Consider the following 25,926-nt stretch of genomic DNA (forward strand, 5'->3'; position numbering starts at 1 on the left):
TTTTGGCACTTGTTGGTACACTGTAATTTGTTTTTTTACGGGAAAATACTATTCTTCCTACTTAACTTTTTCATGTTTAATTCAATGTGTTACTTGCCATTTCTTTGTAATTATTTGTGAAATTTACTGAGTGAAAATAGTTTCAAAATGAATTATTTTCAGAGCAGCATAAACATTTTGCATTTTGCTTATTGGAGCAGCATAAACACCTTTGTATTCCTAAAGAAACATCAAAAATCATATGGATATAGAATAGCCAGAGGGTGAGTAAATGATGACAGAATTGGCATTTTGGGTGAAATCCTGTAATATTCTTAAGATTTCCTCTGTATCACCTCTAAGTGGAAGTCTTTGGGTTATTTGTGTACTGGATGTTCTGTTATCCACAAAATTGTTCAATTATGTAAATGAAATTGTGTGGTCCTCAGAACCCTTTACGTAATATCCCTGATGACTGTTTGCGAGCATGATTAAAAGCTCAGGTTAAATAGCTATGCTAGAGAACAAATTGATTTCAGCTCACTAGAAGTACACAATAAATCTTAGTGTGTTTGCAGTCGTGTTTTGATGTGTTTGTATGAGTTTATGGAGCTTTTTCTTCGGTTCACTCTAGCCCACACCCAAAACATATGTGCTCAAAGTATACATTGAGAAACCGCTGGGTTGCAATCATCTCTACACAAAGTCTCTGCATCTTCCCAAAACAGAGTGTGTGTTTGCTTTCTTACACACAGACAGTCTCTGGCCCACAGACAGGAAACTGTATTCACCGCTTGGCAGGAAGCCACTGTCCAATCACAGCACAAGGCTTGTTGCTATGTGAGTTTGGAGTCTGCCCTCACTGAACTCTGAGAGGAAAGTTTGGTGAGGTAAATCTGAGGGGTAAACGTTCCTCATGCACATGTTGAGGTGATTTTTAGTGTTTCCTCAAAACAAGACTTCTGCAGATTTCTCAACTGAAAAGTGGGACAAGGCAGGAACTTTGTGGTAGACTGCAACCATTCAACAGACAAAAACAGAAGTAAAGACAACATTTCACCTCCCATGAGAAATAAGGCCAAGTAAATAGTCACCAGGCTTCTGATATTTGTGTAGGATTTGGCGTACAGGGTGAATTGGTGAAAAGCAGGCGTTGAGAGAGTGCAGAAGGCTGAATGGATAAAGTCTCTTTGTACTTACAACAGAGAACAAAGACGCCATGGCAGCCCATGGGAAAAACTGCCCTGACAATTACAACACACTGACATCCATGCTACACACACACACTAGCTCTGTCCCAAAACCTATTGAACTGCCTACCTAGGCAGTAATTTAGGATAATTCATAGAGCGTATTTATTTTAGCTTCTAAGATACCTATTGTCTAAAGCAGCAGTCCCATAGTGAAAGAGTGCAGTGAAAAAGGCATCCAAAATGGTGGACAGACATATAGTTCAATCTAAGTAAAGATGTGTTGTTTAACTTTAAAGGGATTAAAGTTTATGTTGAAGTTTTATGTTAGCATGTTGCTTAGCTAACAACATGGTTCTCTTAAAAACACTCACTTATGAAAATTAACTATAGTTTTTCTACAAATTAAACCAAAAAAACCATGGTTACTAAGCCATGGTAACAACAATTTAACCATGGTTTTGCTACACTAACCATAGTTTAACCATGGTATTTGTAGTAAAACTGTGGTTATACAAATGGTAATCAATACACCAAAAAAACATGGTTACTACACTTTTACTACAATAAAACCATGGTTAATATTCATAAGGGCTGAGTACACAAATATTAAAGGGATAGTTCAAAAATGGAATTTTGGTTATCATTTAGGGTAAACGTACCTATTAAGCTCACGTACCCATTAAGCACACTTCCATTTTTGAGATCAGATTATAAAAAGAAAAAATAATTTATTATCCTACTTGATGTCTTAACCAATTGACATGTTTGTTACTATATACCTCCTATAATTTCAAGTCAATCAGATCATTGCACACTGAGATATGAGTATCCATGTGTTCACACTGTCTGGCGGCCATTTTGAAAGCTGTCTAAAAACTTTCACCAAAAGAGGAGCCCCTTAAATGTGCATTTTTTAGATGTTTAAGCCTTTATTTTGGGTAAGTTTCACTACTTATTGTAAAATTAAGAGATTAATGTTCGGACTTTTGCATATTATAACCTGGAACTTGGATATGAGAAATAATGACGTTAGATCCAAAAGATAGTTTTAGCGACACAGTGCAGATGCTACAGAACACAGTTAGCTGACTAGCTGTATAAGATTCTGTGCTACGCTAACATATTACTTCACAGGCATTACTGGCTTGTACTTATACATCCATAATGTTATAAATTGACAGTTTACTGCTGGTCTGTCGTTTTACAGTGCTGTAATTTTTTAAGATTTCATTTTATTGTAAGGTGAGCTTAAAGGATGCACTAATATGAAAATCAGATTCAGTGTGACATCAATAAGAAAAAGTATAATTTCATAGATATTGTTAATAATAGTTGTTCATATTAAAATATGTATGAACTTAATATATGACTTAGACTATTTATTTAGCAAAATCCTGTCATTTTAATAAATATTACATGAAATTTATTAAAAATTGTTGCTGCTCCCATTAAGCTCAGTGTGCTCTCTTTAAGCTCTTCCACATTGAACGGCTATGTAAATAGCCTACTTCATAAACAGACTTTAAATATTAACTGATGGTTGTCCCTTTAAGTAAAGTTAATTGATTTTCTATGGATTCTGTCAACTCGAATCTGCAGACTGGCTCTGATCTTTGGGAACTAGCATCAACTTTTCCAGACTGTAAATCTGTGGAAAATCGGGGCAAAGATCGTTAGTGTATTCCAGCCATAAGAGACTATAGATAAGTTGACATCCATTTAAAAGAGGTTTCATAATGAGGCTGAAGCCAGTAACTTGTGCACTAAAAATGTCTCAGTGTAGATTTTGGTGAGCTTAATAGGTACGTTTACCCTATTCACACTCATGTTGTTTCAGAACTGTATTACTTTTTTATTCGGTGGAACATATGAGAAATGTCTCGAGCGTTTTGGTCCATAAAATAGATGTCAGTGGTCACCAAAACAGCTTGGTTACCAATATACTTCGAAATAACTTCATTTGTGTTTTCTACAGAACAAAATGGTGGTAAGGGTGAGTGAATGATGACAGAATTCATCATGCTGTTAGCTTTAGCAACATGCTAAAATTATTTCGGAATCGGTAGGGAGTCACATTTTCTGTGTGCTTCAAGTGAGGTGTGCTATTTGTGTGATACAGAGTTGCAGCCTATGTAAAGCATTACAAATCAGTCACTTACAAGTTTCATGCTGTCTTTTGAAGGTAGCTGCGTGTGTAGGCAGTAGACAGCAAGGCAGCTCACTAGGGTTTATAAAAAAGCTGCTCTGTTTCTCAGACTGCTGTGAAGTACATCATGGTGTGGTCGGCTTCTATTCATGGCCTGTTATAGGAGGTAATTATAGGGATGCATTTAGATCAGCAAGTGAAGTTGACCTGTCTGTCTACCGTCTTGTCTTTCTTTCTCTTTCCATTTCTGTCTGTTTATTTGCCTGCTGGATCAGTCAAAAATGTATCCTGATGCTACCATGTTTTTTTGAACATGTCCCACATTTGAATGTTTTTCCACATCAATATGTATACAGGTGCATCTCAATAAATTAGAATGTCGTGAAAAAGTTAATTTTTTCTTGTAAGTTATTTCAAAAAGTGAAACTTTCATATATTTTTAGATTCATTGCATGTAAAGTAAAACATTTCAAAAGTTTTTTTGTTTTAATTTTGATGATTAGAGCTTACAGCTCATGAAAGTCAAAAATCAGTATCTCAAAATATTAGAATATTTATATTTGAGTTTCAATTAATGACCATCCCTACAGTATAAATTCCGGGTATCTCTTGTTCTTTGAAACCACAATAATGGAGAAGACTGCTGACTTGGCAATGATCCAGAAGACGATCATTGACGCCCTCCACAAAGAGGGTAAGTCACAGAAGGTCATTACTGAAAGGTGTGGCTGTTTACAGAGTGCTGTATCAAAGCATATTAAATGCAAAGTTGACTGGAAGGAAGAATTTGAGTAGGAAAAGGTGCACAAGCAACAGGGATGAGTGCACGCTTGAGAATACTCTCAAGCAAAGCTGATTCAAACACTTGTGAAAGCTTGAGTCAGTGCATCAAGAGTCACCACGCTCAGACGTCTTCAGGAAAAGGGCTACCAAGCCACTTCTGAACCAGAGACAACGTCAGAATCGTCTTACCTGGGCTGTGGAGAAAAAGAACTGGACTGTTGCTCAGTGGTCCAAAGTCCTCTTTTCAGATGAAAGTAAATTTTGCATTTCATTTGGAAATCAAGGTCCCAGAGTCTGGAGAGGCACAGAATCCATGTTGCTTGAAGTCTAGTGTGAAGTTTCCACAGTCAGTGATGATTTGGGCTGCCATGTCATCTGCTGGTGTTGGTCCACTGTGTTTTCTAAAGTCCACAGTCAACGTAGCCATCTACCAGGAAATTTTAGAGCACTTCATGCTTCCTTCTGCTGACATGCTTTATGGAGATGCTGATTTCATTTTCCAGCAGAACTTGGCACCTGCCCACACTGCCAAAGGTACCAAAAGCTGGTTCAATGACCATGGTGGTACTGTGCTTGACTGGCCAGCAAACTCTCCTGACCTGAACCCCATAGAGAATCTATGGGGTATTGTCAAGAGTAAGATGAGAGACACGAGACCCAACAATGCAGATGAGCTGAAGGCTGCTATCAAAGCAACTGGGCTTCCATACCACCTCAGCAGTGCCACAAACTGATCACCTCCATGCCACGCCGAATTGAGGCAGTAATTAAAGCAAAAGGAGCCCCTACCAAGTATTGAGTACATATACAGTAAATGAACATACTTTCCAGAAGGCCAACAATTCACTAAAAATGTCTTATGAAGTATTCTAATTTGTTGAGATAGTGAATTGGTGGGTTTTTGTTAAATGTGAACCTAAATCATCACAATTAAAAGAACCAAAGACTTAAACTACTTCAGTCTGTGCATTGAATTTATTTAATACACGAGTTTCACAATTTGAGTTGAATTACTGAAATAAATGAACTTTTCCACGACATTCTAATTTATTGAGATCTCACCATCTGATTCCATCATTGTTCACTATTACAGTAAAAATGGCTATATAAGGCTGAAAAGTGCAGCTATAGTGTTTCATCATAGCTGTGGGATTTTGAGAAATGATTTTTGTGTAACCCGATTGCCCTTCAGACCCTGGCACCCAGACTCTTAAAAGGCCCCCGCCGTCTGAGTACATCAAGAGCATTTATTAGCAATGGACTTCAGACAAATTACTTCATTTAAAATGTTCTTTCATGTCTAAAGGTCAGAGAAGTCTAAAGCAATGCCACTTTGTGCCAGTCAGATCAGTGCCAGCGTACTTTAACGTCTCCCATGGGTGACACACACTGCAGTCCTGCTCATCTGTTCTCTACTCACACTAAACTGACATCATCCTCTTCTTCTGTCCCCTCCCTGCCTTTCCCCCCTCTACATGATGGATTCCTCTCTGTTCTTCTGTTTGGCCAACTGATGCAGTATTGACTAAAGTCACTTGCATCACTGAGACATTTAGAAAGACAAATATCTATGACGGCTCTGTTCTGCTTTTTTAAAGAACAACATCCCTCAGAGAATGAAGATGCCATGTTCAGCAAAGGCCAAATGCTTAACTCTCACAGTTTTGATGTGATACTGTGTTCTAGACTAAAGCTTTATAATTCCCAGTCGAATGGACGTAAATGTCCCAGGATGTAAATGAGGCATTTACATCACTTTATGGGAGCAAAATAGATTGCAAATTCAATTTCATGTTGTTTTTTTAAAGGTACTGCCTGTCCAAAGAAAAGCACAGTACCTTCTCTACCTACCCTGAGATCCATTTCAGCCCTGCTCCATGTGTGTATATTGGTTTGACTCTTGACTCTCCATATAGAGCTGTAGGTTTTAGAGTGTGTGATCATGTGTGTTACCAAATCTGGCAGTGAACTCCTCTTCACCCCACCAATGTGTCCTGGCAAGACAAATTTAGACTCTTAACCCCCCAAAAACCCAGTTGTACCAGCCAACACCAGATTGCTCACCTCTCTGTGTGTTTATGTGGCAATGTTTGGGTGTGTGTGTGTGTTTGTTTTTATTTGTGCGTCTTTGTGCATTTATGTATATATTTAAATGTATATTTTTAATGTTAGACAGGACCAGTATTGGGGAATGTTACATTATAACATCATATACTTTGGGATTAAATATTGAATGTAAAAATTATACCCAACAGCTAGTCCATTTTTGACCCAAAGTTGGGTTGAAACAACCCAGCATTTTTTACAGTGTATGCTCACCAAGGTTGCATTTATTTGATTAAAATACTCTAAAAATGTACTATTGTGAAATATTACAATTTAAAATAACTGCTTTCAATTTTGATATATTTTAAAATGTAATTTATTCTTGTGATGGCAAGAACTGTCATTAGTTCAGTTTTCAATCTGATTTGGTGCTCTGGTAATAATCATTCTTATTGTTATCAATGCTGAAAATATATGATCAGTGTTCCACAAAAATATTAAGCAACTAAACTGTTTTAATTTATTTGATAATAATAATGTTTATTAAGAACTAAATCAGAATGATTGCTGAAGGATCATGTGACACTGCAGACTGGAGTAATGGCTACTGAAAATTCAGCTTTGCATCAAAGAATAAATTACTTTTTAAAATATATTTACAGTAGAAAAAAGTCAGTTTAAATTGTAATATTTCACAATAATACAGTTTTTATTGTATTTTTCATCAAATAAATGCAGCCTTGGTTGAGCACTTCTTTCAAAAACATAAAAAAATGATTAAATGCTTTACATTTTTAAAATGTAATTACCTAAGCATGGTACATGTGACACACTATCTCCTCACACAGGACAGTGCAAAGGTCATGATCCCTGTGTCCACGGGACAGCCTTTTGATGAGTGATAAGTCACCCCAATTTAGAATGCCCTACTTGTGTTGCGAAAGGCCTTGCCTGTGGATGTCACAGAGACCTGCTGCCTGTGAATCTGTGTGTGGCAGCAGAAGATGTGTGGTGTACTTGTTCTGTTGTGTATTTATGAGTGCTATAGCACCAAAGCAAAACCCCTCACAGCTGAGAGATATGAGATTTGCTGCAGGCAGCACTGGATAAAACCAATAAACGGTGCAATTATATTAATTAGGCGACGTGACTGGTGTTTTTAGGTCACTGGGACATGTGCGTCGACTGTGTGTGAATCCTAGTTTGAGTCACGTGTTTTTTGTCTCAATGGCATGATGGTGTTAGATGAGAGGAAATACATTAAAGCAGTAAAACCTGTTTTCAATATTGATAATAATAAGAAATGTTTCTTAAGCAGCAAATCAGAATATTAGAATGACTTCTGAAGGATCATGTGACACTGAAGACTGACATAACGGTTGCTGAAAATTCAGTTTTGCCATCACAGGAATAAATGACATTTTAAAATATATTAAAAAATAAAACATTTTACTGTAATTAATAATACTGTATTTTTGATTGAATAAATGCAGCCTTGGTGAGACTTCTTTCAAAACCTTAAAAAATTGTAATGTGTGCAGTGCATTTTAGATGTCTATGTGAAGCACAGTCAACGTTTCTTCGCTGAAATTACGCTAATGTGACATTTGAAACATTTCTGTCTTAGTACGCCTTGTGTCATCAAACAGGGGCTGAGAAACTGGTGTAATAGCGGACTTTAGGAAACGTATATACATAAAGAAAGCAATAACATCATCATAATATTCATGAAGCTGTTTATTTTTGTATTACTTTGTTTTGTATTATATTGTCTTCTGGCAGAGTCTTTAGAAAACCAGGCATTGAATGGACACATTACAACCATTGCAATTCTCACATTGGTTAATTTTGCATTGACCGCTAACTTTATTATTATTATTATTATTACATCACCTGATGGTATTCCGTGTGTATCTCCAATGCTGGTCTTATGCAGTGGAAGGTCAGTTTTTATATAAAGTTATTCTCAGCTCTTCACCTTTGACCACAGAGCTTTATCAGTGCACACAGCCTCATGCAGAGAAACGTGTTGGCCTAGAACTGTAGTGTTTAAACTGATCTCTCTGGTGCAGGCTGTAAGCAGATTTACAATGCTGGAGTCATCTGTAATCTGCTATTGCACCAGCACTGCATGTGGTCTGATAAAACCTCTTTTGCATACATACTTGTGCAGGTACAAGTCGTCACAATCAAATCTTTGACTGACAAAATCGCCATCGGCGTTGTGTAGAAGAAATGATTTCCTATGCCCTGACCGTGTGATATTCTCAGATCATGGCAGGATTATCTGTGCTCTTTTGAAGAGTTTGATGTATCATGTAGATGTACTGTAACATTCACAACTCAAGCGCCCACCCCCAAGTCCATTCAGAACACTTGTAAAATGAAGGGAAAAATCTTTTAAAAATCTAGTTTAAAATGCTTGTGATTCTTGTGCTTAGAATTGTAATGCAAGACATATTTCTGTGAATTGGAATTGTTAGACACAGTTCTAAGAAATTGTTACAAAAAATACGCCAGACTACGATTAATCATGACAATTGTACAAACCTGCCAATTTTTACTTTTGACAAAAATTGATTGATAGATTTAGATGGTAAAACATGATCTTCTTAGAAAAGGTGTAATCAGTGTAACTAACAGATTTCAACTCCATTTAACAACGTTTCTCAGAATGAAGAATTCTGCCTTTTTCGTGCAATTCTAAGTTTTGTATATGTAATTCTGGCTTTTCTTCTCAGATTTCTGAATTTACTTCTGACCTTTTTCTAATTAAAGTTTATATATCGAGTCAAAATTGGGAGATAAAAAGTCGTAATTACCTTCTTTTTTTTTTTACTTATTTATCCCATGGCAGAAACGAGCTTCCATACTAAACAGCTAAAGGTGAAGAGAGACCTAATTAGCCAGAATAAAATAGAATCACAGGTGGTGGGATCTTTTGACTTCTAACCACCCAGTACACTCTAGCAACCGCATAGCAACACCCTAGCATTGTGGAGGGAACTTACACAGAAAAGCTCCACTGCCTGCTGTTTTCGTCTGCTCTTTCGTATCTTTATAGACTGTATATAGCAAATACAGCTTAAAAGGTGAAGGAAAAGATTTTAGTCACCTGTAATGGACACATTAAACATATTAGCTAATCATTTCTTTATGACAGAAAGATAGAACTTTATTGTAATCTCATTACAGTCTCTTTCTCTCTCCCTCTTGCTCTCCGTCAGTCATCAGGATTGGAGTGAGGGATGATGAGACGTGAAATCGTCCTCATAATTACAGAACACCGATCACTCTGATCCCAGCTGCCGTTAAGAGAAATTTCAGTACAGCAGAAAATTCCCAGAAATCTTTTTTCTCCTCTGCTGCCGCTGGTTATATAAATGTACAGCTTAACTCTCTCCTGCAGTGCCGGGTTAATCTACAGCAGGAGAAACCAGGCAAGCACCCACAATGCTGTCTGATTATGCAGAAAGCGGGAAGAGTTTGCCGTAAATGTGGGTCAAGACTGGTGTTTCTGTAAGATATGAAGAGCTGAATCTATCAGCGATACGGTGTTCTGTGTTCACTTATTAGTGGTGTGCAGTTTGTAGTTGTGTCGGTTTGCCTCTTTCTTCTCATATCACGGAAAACAGGATTGCTCTTGGCTCATTTGTTGAAACTAAAGAAACGGTCAGCGTTTTGAAATCTCCATGAATTCATTAACATATAACCACCCATATTTACATTTGAAGTGTCTATTTACACAAAGTGCAAATAGCCCACCTTGTTAGCAGAGGCTATTAGGTTAACTCCGCCCACCAATGTCTGATTTGGATAGATAAAAAAGATGCCAATTAATTAACATTAGCAATAGAGTAGGGTGTAAAGTGCGTGGCGATAACTTACGATGCAATTGAAACTTGTTCTTCTCTCTTTTCCCATCACAAATGAGTTAATTTTCAGTAAAAATGAAGGAAATGTTTTAAAAGTGGGTATTTAATAACAAAGTCTTTCTTGGGTAGGGTTAGGTATAGGGAGGACTTTGTTGTCCCAATAATGTGGCATCCATTTAAAATTTTCTATAAATATGATAATTTACACTATGTTATTATTGCGTAATGCTTTATCATATAATACTGAGGTGCAAATTTCTGCTATTTTTTGCACTACTATTTACACTTATTGCAAAGAAAATACTGCTATTTTTACATAGTGTATATAAAATCTATTGTTATTTGCACTTTTTATAGCCTTCTGCCATTTACATAGTGCAGCCTAGGCTCATTGGAAAAATGTGCCCATGGCGGCACCTCTGCAAAATCACCTTATGTTGCTTCTTGCACATTTCACAACACTTTCAAAGTGAAATGTCCAGTGAGTTAATACTAAAAGTTTTTTCAGTTTTATCCAAAATAGTTGAATGTTTGGGCTCATTGAAGACCAGTTGTGCTGCTTCATTCTGAATCATTTGTAGAGGTTTGATTGCGCATGGTGGAAGTCCAGCCAAAAGAGCATTGCAGCCTAGAAATGATAAGGGCCTGGATAAGAAGTTGCGCAGCATGCTCCATTAGAAAAGGCCTGATATTTCTGATGCTATGCAATGCGAACCTGCATGATCGAGCGGTTTTTGCAATGTGCTCTTTGAAGGTCAGCTGGTCAACAAAGATTACAACAAGATTTGTGATGGGGTAATTGTTGATGAACCTAGTTGGATGGTGAAATAATGTTGTAGATTCAGAGTGGCAGGGAAGGTGAGAAACTCAGTCTTTGCTAGGTTGAGCTGCAGGTGATGTTCTTTCATCCATGCCGAGATGTCTGCCAAGCAGCCTGAGATCCGTGGAGCTGCTGTTGGATCATCTGGTTGAAATTAAAGATAGAGCTGCATTACTGCTGCTAGAGTTCATTTCAGCTTAACACATGAAGACGTTAGCCAGTGATAACAGAGGACATTTATTTATAGGTGTTTTAAAGGTACAGTAAAAGCAGTAATTCAATTCTCAGTGTGAGGGTGGAAAATGGTCATAAAAACTAAATGATGGCTTTGTTTACAGCAAAAATAAGGTAAAAGGTAGCAGCATGACCCCTTTAAACCTGATGCGGCATTCCTGTGTTAGCGTCAAACATAGACAAGAATATTGTCTTTCTGTTTGTGTTTGAATATATAGATGGAACATGTTGTCTCGTGCTCATGTGATGTGTGTGTGTGCGTGTACGCATATGTGATTTGAGTGTCCAGTTGCATTCTCTCATATTTGCACACGTATACATATTCTAATAATGCTAGTGCACAAGCGCCTGAAATAGCCCTGTATTATATAAGAAACACTGGCCTGTCCTGTCCTAGACCCAACAATCTGGTACACATGCTGCTGCTCACTCAAACAATCACTCACTCAAACAATCACTCAAAAAATATGCAAATGCTTAAATGCAGCAAGCACACTTGAAAACGCCTCCAGGTCACAAACGTGTGTTTGTGTATGGTAGGACAGGTCTAAAACTGGCTGGATCACTGAATTACTCAGGAATGACCTATACTCTCTGAGACAGAGAAAAGCTATTAGGTTAATTACAACAGTTGGGAATAAGGCCTGAAACATGCACTTCGCAAGTACTTGAACGCAAATGCTTCTATTTCCTATGTAACGTTGCATTACAGAATGTGTCAGACCACAATTTATAGCACTATGTAGAAGTACATGCTCCACTTGCAGCCTTACTGCAAGAGGTGCTATAGTGGAAAAGGTTGATATGAATTCTATTTTGACAAGTTGAATGAAAGATGGAATGTTGCAACGCTACTAATAGTCACGCACGTATATCATATACAGTCATGGCCAAAAGTATCGGCACCCTTGGTAAATATGATCAAATAAGGCTGTGAAAATTAATCTGATAATAGACACATGTCCTCTTCCAGGCAGTTTCGTAACATTTTATGTTGAGTGGAAATTCTTAATTATTGCCCTGATGGTGGAAATGGGAATTTTCACTGCTGTAGCTCTTTTCTTAAAGCCACTTCACTAAGGGAATTAAGGGAATTTGGGCTTTGTTTTCCCTCCTATTTATATTTCTGTGAAACAGGAAGCCATGGCTGGATAATTTCATGTTCATAATCACCCTGGAGTGCTCAAAATTGTGAATATGAATGGGAATATACTTCAGAGATGTTTTACTCATAAGAATTTCTAGGGGTGCCAATAATTGTGTCCAACGTATATTTGAGAAAAAACATTTATTTCATAATGAGATTTCCCCCATTTTAAATTGTTATTATCCAATAAAAGTTAGATCAAAAGGATTAACAATGCAGATTAATTTTCACAGCCTTCTTTGATCATATTTACCAAGGGTGCTGATAGTTTTGGCCATGACTATATCTATTGCAGTGTAAAAATCATGTCATGTCATAACACCAAATGTGTTGTTATTTTGGAAAACAGCTACTTGTGTAATCAAGTAAATTTCTTCTTTTTTTTTTGCTTTTTGTTTTATGTTGTAATATTTTTTTATTTTGTAATTATTTTGTTTTATGTTTTGCTTTTCAAGTTGTAATGTTTTTTTTTTTTTGCTTTTTGTTTTATGTTGTAGGGTTTTTTGTTTTCCTTTTTGTTTTATTTGTGGTTTCATGTCTTAATTTATTTGTTTTGTTTTATTTATTTTTTCAGTCTCATTAATCTGACTGATTTTAGACTGTTTTGTTTTGTTTTGTTTTGTTTTGTTTGTAGTTTTATGTCATAATTTATTTGTTTTGTTTTATTTTCTCTCTTTTTTTAGTTTAGTTTTGTTTCCAGTCTCATTAAGCTGACTGAACTTAGACTCGTTTGTTTTGTTTTGTTTTGTTTTTATTGCATGAGAGAGAATAAGTGCAGGCAGTTCATAACTAAAAAGAAATCTGTGGGGTGCTGGTAATTTATTCTTCCTTTGTGTTGTATTTTTCTTCCTCTTATTTGCTCCTCCTCCCTGTCTGAACCCAGTGTTCTGTCTTTCCTCCCCTGCTGAAACTTTACCTTTAACCTACATAAGAGAAATACTCTGGCTCTGTCTTTCTCTCCCCTTTTTTACTCCTCCCGTTCAGCTGGCAGTTTCAACCCCCTTCTTTCTTGCTCTGTTGTCTGCGGTTTCTCCTCATGCAGTTAGCACGTGGGAGGAGTTCCCTGTAAGAATGTGTGTACACACACGCATATGGAAATGCATACTGCAACAGCTAGCCAGTGCAGTAAAAAACAGGCCTGACAAATACACCTCCCACTACACAACTTAAAAAGCCTTGAGATTCTTCAGGCTCTTATAAGATTGCATTTATGTAATGCTGATTAGCTTATATGTAAACATGGCAGGAATAAACAGGAACAAACATCATTATCTGCTGTCATGGTATTGCCAGCACAGACTCTGTGCAGAGATCTGGCTCTTTGTTTCACAAAGTCACGCGAGATTAACTATCAGCTGTTAGCTGGGGGTGACGCTAGCACCGCACGTGGATTTTCTCCGCCTTCTGTGCTGCTTTCGTGATTGGCAGGAGCTTGGAAAGTGCTGATTGGGCAGAAGTTTTCTGGCCCCTCCTATTGACTGAAAGAGCTGTGTTTGTGCTGGAAATGTGGACAGCCAAGAGGAGGAGGATGTCATAAGGATACTTAATGAAGGCAAACATAATGTCCCGTCCTTTGCCAAAGCTCTAGGTCTTAGAACCTTGTGTTTTTTTTTAGTTTTTTTTTTATTGTTTGTTTAATACACATTTAATTTAGTATTTCAAATGTGAGTTGAATTTTAATAGCTGGAAAAGAGAAGTAATACTACTGTGATTTTAAGGTTTTAGCACTGCTCACAATGCAATGTCTCTGACACCAACTATTTATCGTCATTACTGAATAAAATACCATTATACATGAACTGACATGCCTCTAACTTGGAATTGTGGGTCAAAGAAATCAGAATTTGGAAGGAATATGACATTGTAGTGGTGTTCATGCAATAAATTCTTGTAATAAAATCATTCTGACGTGACTTTAGAAGACTTTATCTCAGTCTAAGAACTCCCCATTTAGGTACCTTTAGCAAAAGTAATGTGGACTTTACCTGTAGCTTTTGGTGAACTGTGCTTTTAATTTCATGAACGAATGCCAGTAAATAAATAGACGAAAATGTTTATTTTTCTTTTTGTGAAAGTAGGAAAGAGAGTATATTAGTTCCACAAAAGTGGGTCATAGAACAGTTCTTCACAGTGTGTTGTTGTTTTCCTTGTCTAATAGTCCAACAGCTATTCTGTGTCTCCACCCGTTGGTTTCTCTGGATCGTAACTGGTTTGCATAGTGTTATTTTTGCCACAAAGAAACCACAGTGTGTGTATTCACTTTGTGAACACCAGCTGACATGTTCTGGCTAAAAGTATCACCAGTATGGAACTGGAAAAAAGGTTCATTCATGCATGCTAAGCCAGTCACCATAAGAGCCCTGTTGTAAAATGTGGTTTCCAATCCACTGACAGATTGGAGTAACGAAAAGATTCCTGAAATAGACTCGAATGCATCAGTATTGCTTTGACACAACCCTACCAAAAACTAAGAGCATCAATAGACTCTTTTTCTTTGCAGAGCTATGTTGAGTGTTCTCCACTCCATGGATCATTCTGTGTATATGCTGTGCCTTTTCAGCCTCGTTGAAAAAAAAAAAAACTTTTAACACTGCATTATGAGAATGATATTTAACAACTGGATTTCAACTGCTAGTTTGAGAAATTATATTCATATGTGGCATAACAACCAACGCATCACCAATGTCTTTTTTAATTTTTTTTTATTTCAGAAACATATTTTATTAGTACTTAAATTACTGATATGTAACACTCTTCTCTCACACACACACACACACACACACAAATTTTTCACACACATCACTTTTCCTTGGCAAAACACACTTTTTGTGTGGAATGCTGTGATATGATTTCATGTCATTTCGGTGGAATACTTTTTTGGTTCACAAACTATGAAAACACACACTTTTAGATGATAATAGAGAGAAGGAGAGAGAAGGCTGTGCAGTCAGGGATGGGATGCTCTCTGTTGGTCCTGTTGTCCTGGGAGTCTGATGCTATGAGAACAATAGGCCCATTGGCCGACTGTAACGGACCTCAACTGCCATGTAGACGCTTTTGTTTTCAGCTCAAAGCCGTGGGTAAACCTACTCTCATGAATCTCAATTCTATCTGGTTCTCAGCAAACATGGAATAATTACCAACACAACTAATTCTCTTAACTGCTCCATATGTGTAATATCAAATTATGTGGACTCACCTGCACCTCAAGTTTTAATTGGGATGATTATGACAGCAAATGTTTTACCTATTACACGTCTTAATTTGAATTGTCAGCTTTATTTTTTCACACGCATGCACAGTAGTGTTGGTATTCAAACAGGTTTCGGTTGTCAAATCCAGCTGTGTTGTGGAATTTCTGACTTAGAATCTGGTGTGTCGCATTTAACACGCGTTTCTACATTCCATTTAAATCCAGACAGCTGGTTTCTTATTAAGCTGTTGATCAGGTATGTTTTGTTGCCGGAGAATATGCTGGTGAATGCGTGTTTGCTTAGCCCAGTTTTCACAGCTGGTAAACAGAGCAAAGATTGTTTGCCACTATGTATAAACAGTGTTATCTTCTCTGGAACTGTGAAACTGACTATGTGTTTTTGGTTGTATGAAAACAGAAGTTAAATCTACTTTTAATGTTTCAGTAACCATTGGTAATACACCACATTAAATCAAAAGTGAAATTTTGTGGGTTTCTAGTCCATGTTCATTAGCTTTGAGGCTAATCAATAGCATTTAGGATCTATACGCCAGACGTGCCACTTCCTGGGGACACGTTCTGCCCAGGATTTCTAAATTGCCTAAAAATAACCAGGTTTTGGCTGTTTGGCCTGCGCTGATTGATCGTTGTACTGTGAGATCCTGGGCAGAACGTGTCCCCAGGAAGTGGCACCCCTGCTGAAAAAAACAATAGAACCATCACAAAAACAAATTTCTACTACAAATACCGTTACAAACCATCAACTTTTAACCATCTAATGTTTTTTTTTTTTTTTTTTTTTTTTGTGGTGTGTTTTGGGACATATTCCATTAGGATTTATTAGTTTTAACAAGCCACCAATAGAAGGTGACAAATTACCAGTAGACCCACAGACTCCATTACAGTTTCCATTAAAACCAATACAATTCCCATTATAACCATTACAAATTTTGTGACGGTGTCTATTGTTTTTTTCAGCAGGGACATCTGGTCACTTTACTATATGCTAGTGCACTTAGAAAAGTTGCTAAACTTTATAGAAGATAAATAATTTTATTCACAGGGACATATACATATTTTTGTCCAATTTTAGAGTAGGTTTCTCCATTAACTGACTAGCATTAGCAAGTAGTAAAAGTTTTTTCACACTGTGATGTAAACTACGGACAAACTACTCAGTATGTCCCAACCAAAGGAAAGAAAGAAAAAAAGTTTTAAAGTGTGTCTCATAAGAACCAAAAAAGATTTTCAACATAATCCGATGATCCCGATGTGAGAGTGTGTTACTCTGAGAGGACATACTACCAGCTATCTGAATAATATGCTGTGAGGTTTTTGAATGAATAAATGGCAACATGTCAGTAACTTAATCGATGTCTCACCTCTGTTTTTTTCAGAAGCAGCAGAGGAGTTCTTTGAGTATGATGCTGAGGAGTTCCTGGTGTTCCTGACACTTCTGATCACAGAAGGGCGGACTCCAGAATGCTCCGTAAAGGGGCGGACAGAGGGTGTTCACTGCCCACCTGCCCAGTCTGCTATGCCTGTCCTTACCAAACATGAATGCAGTGACAAAATACCACAGGTGGGTTACACCTTTTTAATTAACCCAAGGAGGGGAATGTAATTACATTTCACAATTTGTAAGTTAACTGATATTATCACTCCGTAAAATATATCCATATGTTGTCATCAACAGCTGTATACCTCTAAGAAAACATTATCCTTTCAACTTGCTGTCCTTTATTATTAGTGACAGACAGGGAAACCTGTTTGAAAACAGTCAGAATGTTTGCTCATGACAAAAAAAAATGTACATTTCACATTTAGGTTAACGACTTACAGGATTTTGTGCATGATGTTTATGCTATTTTTCATCTTAAAGTCACTAGCACTCTTGTCAAAAGTAGTTAGTAGTTCAGACATTGTAATGTAGTAAACAACAAAACCTTTTCCCCAATGCAGTGTCGTCAGGCAAGAAGAACAAGGTCAGAGGTGATGTTACTATGGCGCAATCACATCCCCATCATGATTGAGGTGATGCTGCTTCCTGACTGTTGCTATAGCGATGAAGGCCCAACCACAGACTGCACAGACCTAAATGATCCAGCAATAAAGCAAGATGCGCTTTTACTAGAGAGATGGACTTTACAGCCAGTGCCCAGACAGTAAGACTTGCTCTTCACAGTACTTCCAATACGCAATCTTTCCCACAGGTCTAGTGAGTTTTAACAAACTTGGTGTTTGTTGCAGGAGTGGTGATCGATTTGTTGAGGAGAAAACCTTGCTTTTGGCTGTGCGTTCCTATGTGTTTTTCTCACAGCTCAGCGCGTGGCTCAGTGCCTCTCATGGACTTGTACCTAGAAACATCCTATACAGGTAACATATTCTACACACAGAGGAATGTTTCAGACTGTAGGAATGTTTCAGAAGAGACAGGAAGTCAGGGGAGTCAAGAGAGAAAGGAAGAAACACAGAAAGTCATAACTTACATACATTGTACCATTCGATTCAGTGCAACAGTTTACATAAGAATGGATTTATTAACAAGCCCATTTGCTGTATTTTGCAGAATAAGTGCAGCTGATGAAGAACTGATATGGAACTTCTCACAAACACCCTCTGAACATGCTTTCCCTGTCCCGAACGTGTCCCATAGTGTCGCTCTCAAAGTGCGGGTTCAGTCTTTGCCTCGCCAGCCCAAATACCCCGTACTCAAATGTAGCATCCACTCAGGTATAGCTTTTTTGGGCAAGAGAAACCTGGAGCGTGGAGAGGGTAGGAACCACCCTGGAGAGAATCGCAGTTCCCTCCGTCTGCCAGGATCTCCACTCTTCTCCAGGCCTCTACGCCCTTCTCCACCTCCCCACAGCCCTCTTAACACCCGTAAATGCCACCCTCGCCCTGAGTCCCCTCTCCCACCAGGCAAAGCTGTCAAGTGGCTGTACTCTCGGCTGAACGGTGGCGTGGACAACCCCCCTACAGAGGCGTATAACTCGTGTACTGATGGGGCGGAGAGCCCAAAGACCTCAAGTGTGGAGTCACCAATTCGTGGTTTTAAATCACTCTCCATTACCGACCCTTTAGTTACCCCCAGCCCAAGTCCCAGCTCCATCTCAGGTGAAACAAACCCCCTCATTGGCTCCCTGCTTCAGGAGAGACAGGAAGTCATTGCTCGCATTGCTCAGCGACTGAATTTATGCGACCCTACAGCTCCCCATCTCCCTGATGCTCTCTTCACTTCTCAAGAACCGCCAGGACACAAAACAACCTGGAACTCATCGCAGGATAAGGAGCGCTTGAAGAAATCCAAAGAGCCCCTCTTCCCAGTCCCCCACCCTCAAAACCATAATGGAACCAGTCTAGAAATCCCTGAGAGGAGCCGGTCTTCTCTCTTTGACACCCCTTTGAGCCCTAGAAGCAGAACACGGCTGGACAGAGTCGACCGCGAATCAAAAACTTCCCCAAAACTCTCGACTTGTAGGCGCCTGGTACTCAGTGACCAGTCTGCTGAAGGTTCTCTGATTGCAGATGCAGTTCAGGACATCTCGAGGTTGATTCAGGAGCGACTGCAACATTCCTACAGTCTCCTGAATGGCACCTATAAATTGAAGACCTCTCAAACCGAACAGGTTGAGACAAATCACGGAGCGCAGACAAATGGCTTTGTATCATCAAGCCATGAGAAGTCTTCAAGTGCACCCAATGGTGAGGCAAGCACAGATCCTCGTATTTCTCAAGCAACAAAATGTTGCAGATCTCCCGACTCTCGTCACAGTAAGCGGGACTGTTCCCCTAGACCACAAAATGTGGCCGGTTTAAAACTTGAAGACCACAGCGTCACAAAATCACAGCCTTTAACGGCAACTAATAAGCAACAGTATGCCAGTAAAGAGTCCTGGACCTCCTTGAAAATCAACTCTAGCCTTGCAAGCTCTCCTCAGGAGAATGGCCTGACCCGGACCGGATACCTCCAGCCCTTCAAGACCCAAGAGGCAAACCATGAGAAAGGAGCAGAAAAGGATGTCTGGAATGGGTCCGCTTGTCCTAAGAAGAATGAGAACCAGGAGCCCTGGGCTTCTCCCTCTAGCACACCAGCCAACCTTACTTGCAACTCCTCCAGTCCTGCCCCTGCCCAGAGCAATCATACTGTGAGTTGATATGTCTCTCTCTTATGTGTTTTTTTTATGTGTAAATGCAGTAAGGTCAAGTGGGTTTATAGGAATACAATTGTTTTTTTGTTGTGTTTTAAAACCTTTATTTGAAACCCATTGCTGAATTTCTCCTCTGTCTTTGTATTAACAGAGACCCTCCCCGTTGAAGCCATGCAGTAACTGGAAAAAACAACAGAATCGCCACTCCATTGATGGAACTGCAACAAAAGCCTTCCACCCCTGCACAGGCCTACCTCTCCTCTCCAGCCCGGTGAGACTATAGATCGCTCTGTCACTCTCCAACATAGAGCTTATAGCACAGCATCTTACTGAAAGGGCCCCAGAGTTTTTGTGTCTGTGACTCATTTACTCTCACATCTGAATCACTTCTTGTTTGTCTCAAATGCTGTCCTCAGAATTTCCTAGATGACATGCTAATGAAGTCTTATTGGTCCATAGACTTACAATAATAACTCCTTCCAACTCTTTATTAATACTTTCCATTAATACTCTTAGTAAATTAAGTCATGAGTGTTTTCAAATCATACCGATGGCAGAATGAGTTCTGATTTGTACCGTATGACTCAGGCACTTCTCTTTGTGTGGGAGTTTGGTGCTGTTACTCCAAATGAGTGGTGCTCTTGTTCTCTAGAGATCCACTCAAATGTAATTCTCACTTTTTCTATTGGTTTTCATTAAATGTTACAAACAACTAAACTGTTTTGATCAGCATTTTCTGCAAGACATGACCAGTCCAAAAAAATTTACTATGTACTGCTTTTTTTATGTACAAAATTCCTGTATGCAGTCAGATTAGATTAGTTTTTGTCTAAGAAATTAAAAATTTCATCGACTTTTTTTTATCATTTCTCATGGATTTTACGAATAGTTAATGATTAGGGTTAGAGATAATGATAGGAAATGGAGTAAATGTGTTCATCTGCTTCCTCCTTTTTCCCCTCAGGTTCCTCAAAGAAAAAGCCAGACAGGATATTTTGATTTAGACACATCTCTGATTCATTGCAGAGGTGTGCCATGGGCTGCCAATAAGAGGTATGACTTTCTTTCCTCACTTTAATTCCTGCTGTAGTGCCATTGTTCCATATTTCATTGTGCCATTTCCTTTACTGAGGCTTTCCTACATACACTGCCATCTGCTGTGTGCACACATACACTAGAGTTATCCCTAAAGCTCAGACTACCTAAAATGGCTGACTAAACTTTGTGTGTGTGTGTGTGTGTGTGCTTGCAGGGTTTTGAAAAGATCACAAGACTTTGATGAGTCTCAGCATCAGATCCTCAGTGCCAGCGCTCCACCCGCCAGCCTCAGCCTTTTGGGAAACTTTGAGGTAGATGAACAAATAATTTCACTCACGCACACACAGTTAGTGAACAATCCTTTGTGCCAACACCCTCTTTCTTTAATTGGTCTAATGGTTGTTTTTTTTTTACCCTGCTCATACATTTACCATATATGTCTCAAAAATGTCAGTAATGTATGTTAAAACTAGACATAGTCATAATTTCAATCTGATAGGATTAATAGATGGATAGACAGATGTTTATTTGTGTTTATGTGTGTAGGAGTGTGTTCTGAATTATCGTTTGGAGCCATTGGGCACAGTCGAGGGTTTCACAGCAGAGGTTGGCGCCAGCGGAACTTTCTGCCCCAGTCACATGACCTTACCTGTTGACGTGTCATTCTACAGCGTCTCTGATGATAACGCACCTTCCCCCTACATGGTAATGACCCAAGCTGAGTTACTTAGATATTTTGTGTACTTGTCGTGGGTATGTTACATTTGTGAAGTATTTTCATTGCATCTCCCTTTTCTTTGGTTAGTATAGTTGTGTAAATACAGAAAGTAACACAAACACCTGTGAGGAAGTCAGTAATATTATAAATTTTTACGTTATTTAAAAGACTCATACTTTATCTTGATTGAATTCTCCTGCTTCTCTTTAGGGTGTCATAAACTTGGAGTCTCTCGGTAAGAGGGGATATCGAGTACCTCCTTCAGGAACCATTCAAGTGGTAAGCATCAAGTTATTTTAAAAACACACATAATTATCTGCTTACAAACTGTGTGTCATGATCATGACACACTTTTTCAAATGAGTAATAACTACTCACAAGTATGTGTAATAACCAGACTTCGTTGTGAGAACAAAGGAAAATATGTCAACCGTTAAAATTGTTTACAGATGCGCCCTCTACTGGTGAACGTGTAGGAATTACATTATACATGTAAACAGAAGAATAGAAAGAAAAATGAATCACTTACTAACCTTTCCAGTGTAATCCTTTCATAGCCTGTGTAAATCTTAAAACAATGAGCAGACGTTTTCATGGTAATTGACATAACACCAAATGTTGTCAGTACCTGCGCTTCCTTTAAAGTCTGCGATTTGCATTAGTCATGTACAAATCACTCTGATGCGGTGTTTTTAATGAATGATTTTGGATGATTGTAAAATAAAACTGTTATTTTAATAGAGGTTTTAATGGTTTTCCACCCACTCAGATAATTAGCATCTGTTTCTGATGAAATGCTCATTGACAGTAACTTTAAATGGATTTGTGCTCGTGTTTTCCGTTTTCTGTAGCTTTGTCACTCAGCGGATGTTTTGTCTTCTGTCTCTGTGTCAGACCTTATTTAACCCCAATAAGACAGTGGTGAAGATGTTTGTGGTGATGTATGATCTGAGAGAAATGCCCGCCAGCCATCAGACATTCCTGCGGCAGAGAACCTTCTCAGTCCCAGTCAAACGCGAGTTCAACGGACAGAACAACAAAAAGCCGTCCGCACTGAGTCAAGGACGAACCCTCCGCTACCTCGTCCATCTGAGGTCGGTACCATGGCGTGAAGCTGAATCCTCACTCGAGTATTTTCATTCTGGAATAAAGGGCTTAAATGCTCATTGTTTGCTGTCAGATGATGCTGCCAAGTGCTTTTGGTCCAGACCACACTTGCTTAACGGGCAGCTTGTGGCCTCCCGACATGCCTGTTCCTGAATATGTATACTCTTTTTAATTAGCCCCCAGAAGTTGCCTGATAAGGTGTGTGTGAAAATGCAGTGCTCTTTTGAAGTCCTTATTAGAGCCATTTTGAAAACTTCTACAGGCAGCTATTTTCTACTCATTAAAGTACAGCTCTTATCTTCTTGAATAAGGAATGAAGTCTCCAAAACTGTTTTTCAGGTTTACTTTTCAGCAAAATTAAGCACCAATAAAGAGAAAATTGTCCCAAAATCTTGCAAATTTACAAAAACACGTAGACAAACGGCGTACACATGAAATGGGTGTAGTTATATTTTAAGTAAATGCTGTCTGATGGTGATATTTAGTCAAAAAGAGCTTGAATTTACTGTACATGTGACATTTTTAGAAGGCAATACCAGTTATTCCATATTAAAATGAGCATTTTCCGCTTGAGATTTAGGCCCAGTGGGTTCATGAATTTCTGAGTACTCGTGTAGACCTTTCCCATGTGTTCAACCAATATAAATGGAATAAATGAGTAGAATTAGCATGCAATTAGTGTGGAAAAGGTCCCTGGAAAGGGCAGCCTGGATGTTGTCGTCGATTTTTAATTATAATTAAAAATAATTATTATGATTATGAATTAAATAATTATTTAGAACACTGTTGCATAAATAGCATAAAATACTTTCTGATCAAGATGGACAATCCTTTGTGATTTACTACATAAGAATTTTTTAGAGTTCCAATTGAATGCCAGGCACCGACTATTTTTCTAAACACATTCAAATAGTACTAACGTTTTAACACAGTATATAGTATAATATACATTATAGTATATAGTATAGTATAATCTGTCCCACAAGACGATACAATACTATCCTATGCCCCTATGAACTATCCAACGCCCCCTTGAGGAAGACAAGGAAACTGTTATTAGCAAGCTGTGTTAGCAAAACATATCTGATTAGTTGTTTTGTATGCATTAATAACTCTCTCTCTTCCATCTGTCTCTCAGGTTCCAGAGCTCCAAATCTGGAAAGATCTACCTCCATCGGGACATCCGGCTCCTTTTCTCCCGTAAATCCATGGAAGTGGACAGTGGTGCTGCCTATGAGCTCAAGTCATTCACAGAGTCACCTGCCGACCCCCCTTTCTCTCCCAGATGCTAATTTAATCTAGTCTAGTCTAGTCAAGTCTATTCTGATTTTAATCCAGCATAGGGGCCTTACTAAATCAAAATCTGTCATCTGCTTGTATGGGAATTAAAAATAGAGAAGCCCACTAAAGCGCACATATACATGCACAGAAGGACTGTTCACATTAATGTCCCCTTTCCCTAAAATACACACAAATGAATCTTCAGTGCTTCAACATTATTAGGTTTAAAACAACAGATGGTTGGGAGTTTTCATTTAGGCTTATTTCCAGACGTTCGGCATGGCGTGAGCAGATACGATGCAGGAAAAACTAAATCAATGGACCATTTTTTAAAAACAAAAGTCAAGTAACTGAATAACTGCAAGGATGTTTGAAGAGCACTGTGTTTTTCCACCACAACTGGAAGAAAATGAGTTTTGTTCAATGACTTTTTTTCTTTGTACTGTTACCAAACCACTTTAATCGGAAGTGTTGCAATAGAAAAACAAATATCTTACTAGCTTAGTGTTTACATATTTACTTTTTTGTCATCAGTTATTTAATATTTAAATTGATCTTTCATTTACTGCACATGTGATGCCTGTTGTGCAAAACATTATGATGTAGTGCAAGATATGTTTCAATCATACCATGTATTTTTGTCTTTCAAATTCAGATCTTAAAAGAATTATATATTATATCTATAAAATTACCTTTAAACATGCATATATTTGTGCTCTGTTTTTGACTACTTAAAAATACAAACAACCGTGTGTGTGTGTGTGTGTGTGGTAATGCCAGTTTTTTGGTGGGACATTTTGGGGACATTTGGTTTTTCGTCCCCATGAGGAAACAAGCTTATAAATCATATAGAATTGTTTTCTAAAAATAGAAGAAAAAAAAATATTTTCTATCGAAAATAGCAGAAAGTTTTGTGAGGGGTAGGTTTAGGTGTAGGGATGGTTAAGGGAATAGAAAATATTGTTTGTAGAAAAACCATTATGTCTATGGAATGTGCCCACAAGTGTACATGTAAATCTATAAAACCATCAAGCAAATGGACGTATTCTGGGATGCCTTTAATACACTGGTAATACATAGATTATCTTACATCATGAACAAGGGTTTATAAAGTAAATCTGAGAAGAAAGATTTCAGTGACTGGTTAAACCACTGCTTGCGTAATGGAAATGGAGGTCAAATCTCCTTTTTTATCATGTTCAGACTTGGTGTTAAAATGCACATAATAAAAATAAACCTCCTGGCAGACACTTTTTATGTTTGGTTAAGTATCGGCCTTTTCTATCTGGTTGCATTTGATTTATTAATCTCTTAATTTTAAAATTCTCATCAGAAATTCAATTCCTTATGAAACAAAACACAAGCCCAATACCCACACTTGTGTTTTGTGTCGGTGCTAATCGGAAACAAAACCAAATTTAACAAAATCCAAAGCATAGGCAAGCAAGTAACAGTATCCATCCATGTCTTCTCTTGCATAGTGGTTACTGAATACTGCAGTTTGTCTCAATTATTTAACTTCTATGTTAAAACAAATATTTACATGTTAAGAAATGTTCTGGAGATAAATGCAGTTGAAATTGAGAGGGCGTTTCTTTTTAAATAACTTTTGGATATAATGTACTTTATATAGAGAGCTGAGCAATAACACAGTTCACATTTTGCAATGATATAAACAAACTCAAAAAGGTTTCCCCAAACAAAATGGGATGCACCTCTGGTTTCCTCAAACACTTACACAGTCAGGACTGACATTAGTAGCAGAACAATGACCTTACAATAATAGGACTACACTAAATATACAATAATAGATGGATAAAAGAAATAAGCTAGGCCAAATTTTTTGAGGCTTTTATTGCTGGTCACCTTCTCCTTCTTAATGAACAGGATCAGTGCCTTTCAGAGCGGTGGCACAGCAGAAACCACAGGAACAGGAAGAGAAACAACAATAAACAGCAACATCGAAACACACCCACAGAGGTAACAAGAAAACAAAATAAAACGAAAAGCAAAAGAGCAGCTACTGGTAACATCACATCTCCACCTTGTGTCTGCGGCTGGTTTGATTGTCCTCTCCAGTCTGATCCAAAAATTGCTGCTGCTGCCGCTAGTACTAACCCAAGTCCCAATAATCCTCCAAATAATCCAGATGCTAGTCCTGCTACTGCTGCTGCTAATCCTGATGCTGCTGATGATGCTAATGCTACTGATGCTA

General features: G+C 38.1%; 1 protein-coding gene across 1 annotated transcript in view; it reads left to right on the forward strand.

The window, feature by feature from the left end:
• Positions 1-24,416, forward strand: part of atosa (atos homolog A) — a 37,292-nt gene extending 12,876 nt beyond the window's left edge. Inside the window, exons 2-12 of the mRNA XM_058750843.1 lie at positions 16,814-16,998; positions 17,379-17,581; positions 17,667-17,792; positions 17,986-19,564; positions 19,719-19,838; positions 20,532-20,620; positions 20,820-20,916; positions 21,152-21,310; positions 21,534-21,602; positions 22,218-22,417; positions 23,569-24,416. Of these exons, the coding sequence (XP_058606826.1) occupies positions 16,814-16,998; positions 17,379-17,581; positions 17,667-17,792; positions 17,986-19,564; positions 19,719-19,838; positions 20,532-20,620; positions 20,820-20,916; positions 21,152-21,310; positions 21,534-21,602; positions 22,218-22,417; positions 23,569-23,722 (2,981 nt within the window). The 3' untranslated portion in view covers positions 23,723-24,416. The remainder of the gene's footprint in view (positions 1-16,813; positions 16,999-17,378; positions 17,582-17,666; positions 17,793-17,985; positions 19,565-19,718; positions 19,839-20,531; positions 20,621-20,819; positions 20,917-21,151; positions 21,311-21,533; positions 21,603-22,217; positions 22,418-23,568) is intronic.
• The last annotated feature ends 1,510 nt before the right edge of the window (positions 24,417-25,926 follow it).

The sequence above is a fragment of the Onychostoma macrolepis genome, chromosome 18 (assembly GCF_012432095.1).
Source record: "Onychostoma macrolepis isolate SWU-2019 chromosome 18, ASM1243209v1, whole genome shotgun sequence".
In the NCBI taxonomy this organism is placed as follows: domain Eukaryota; kingdom Metazoa; phylum Chordata; class Actinopteri; order Cypriniformes; family Cyprinidae; genus Onychostoma; species Onychostoma macrolepis.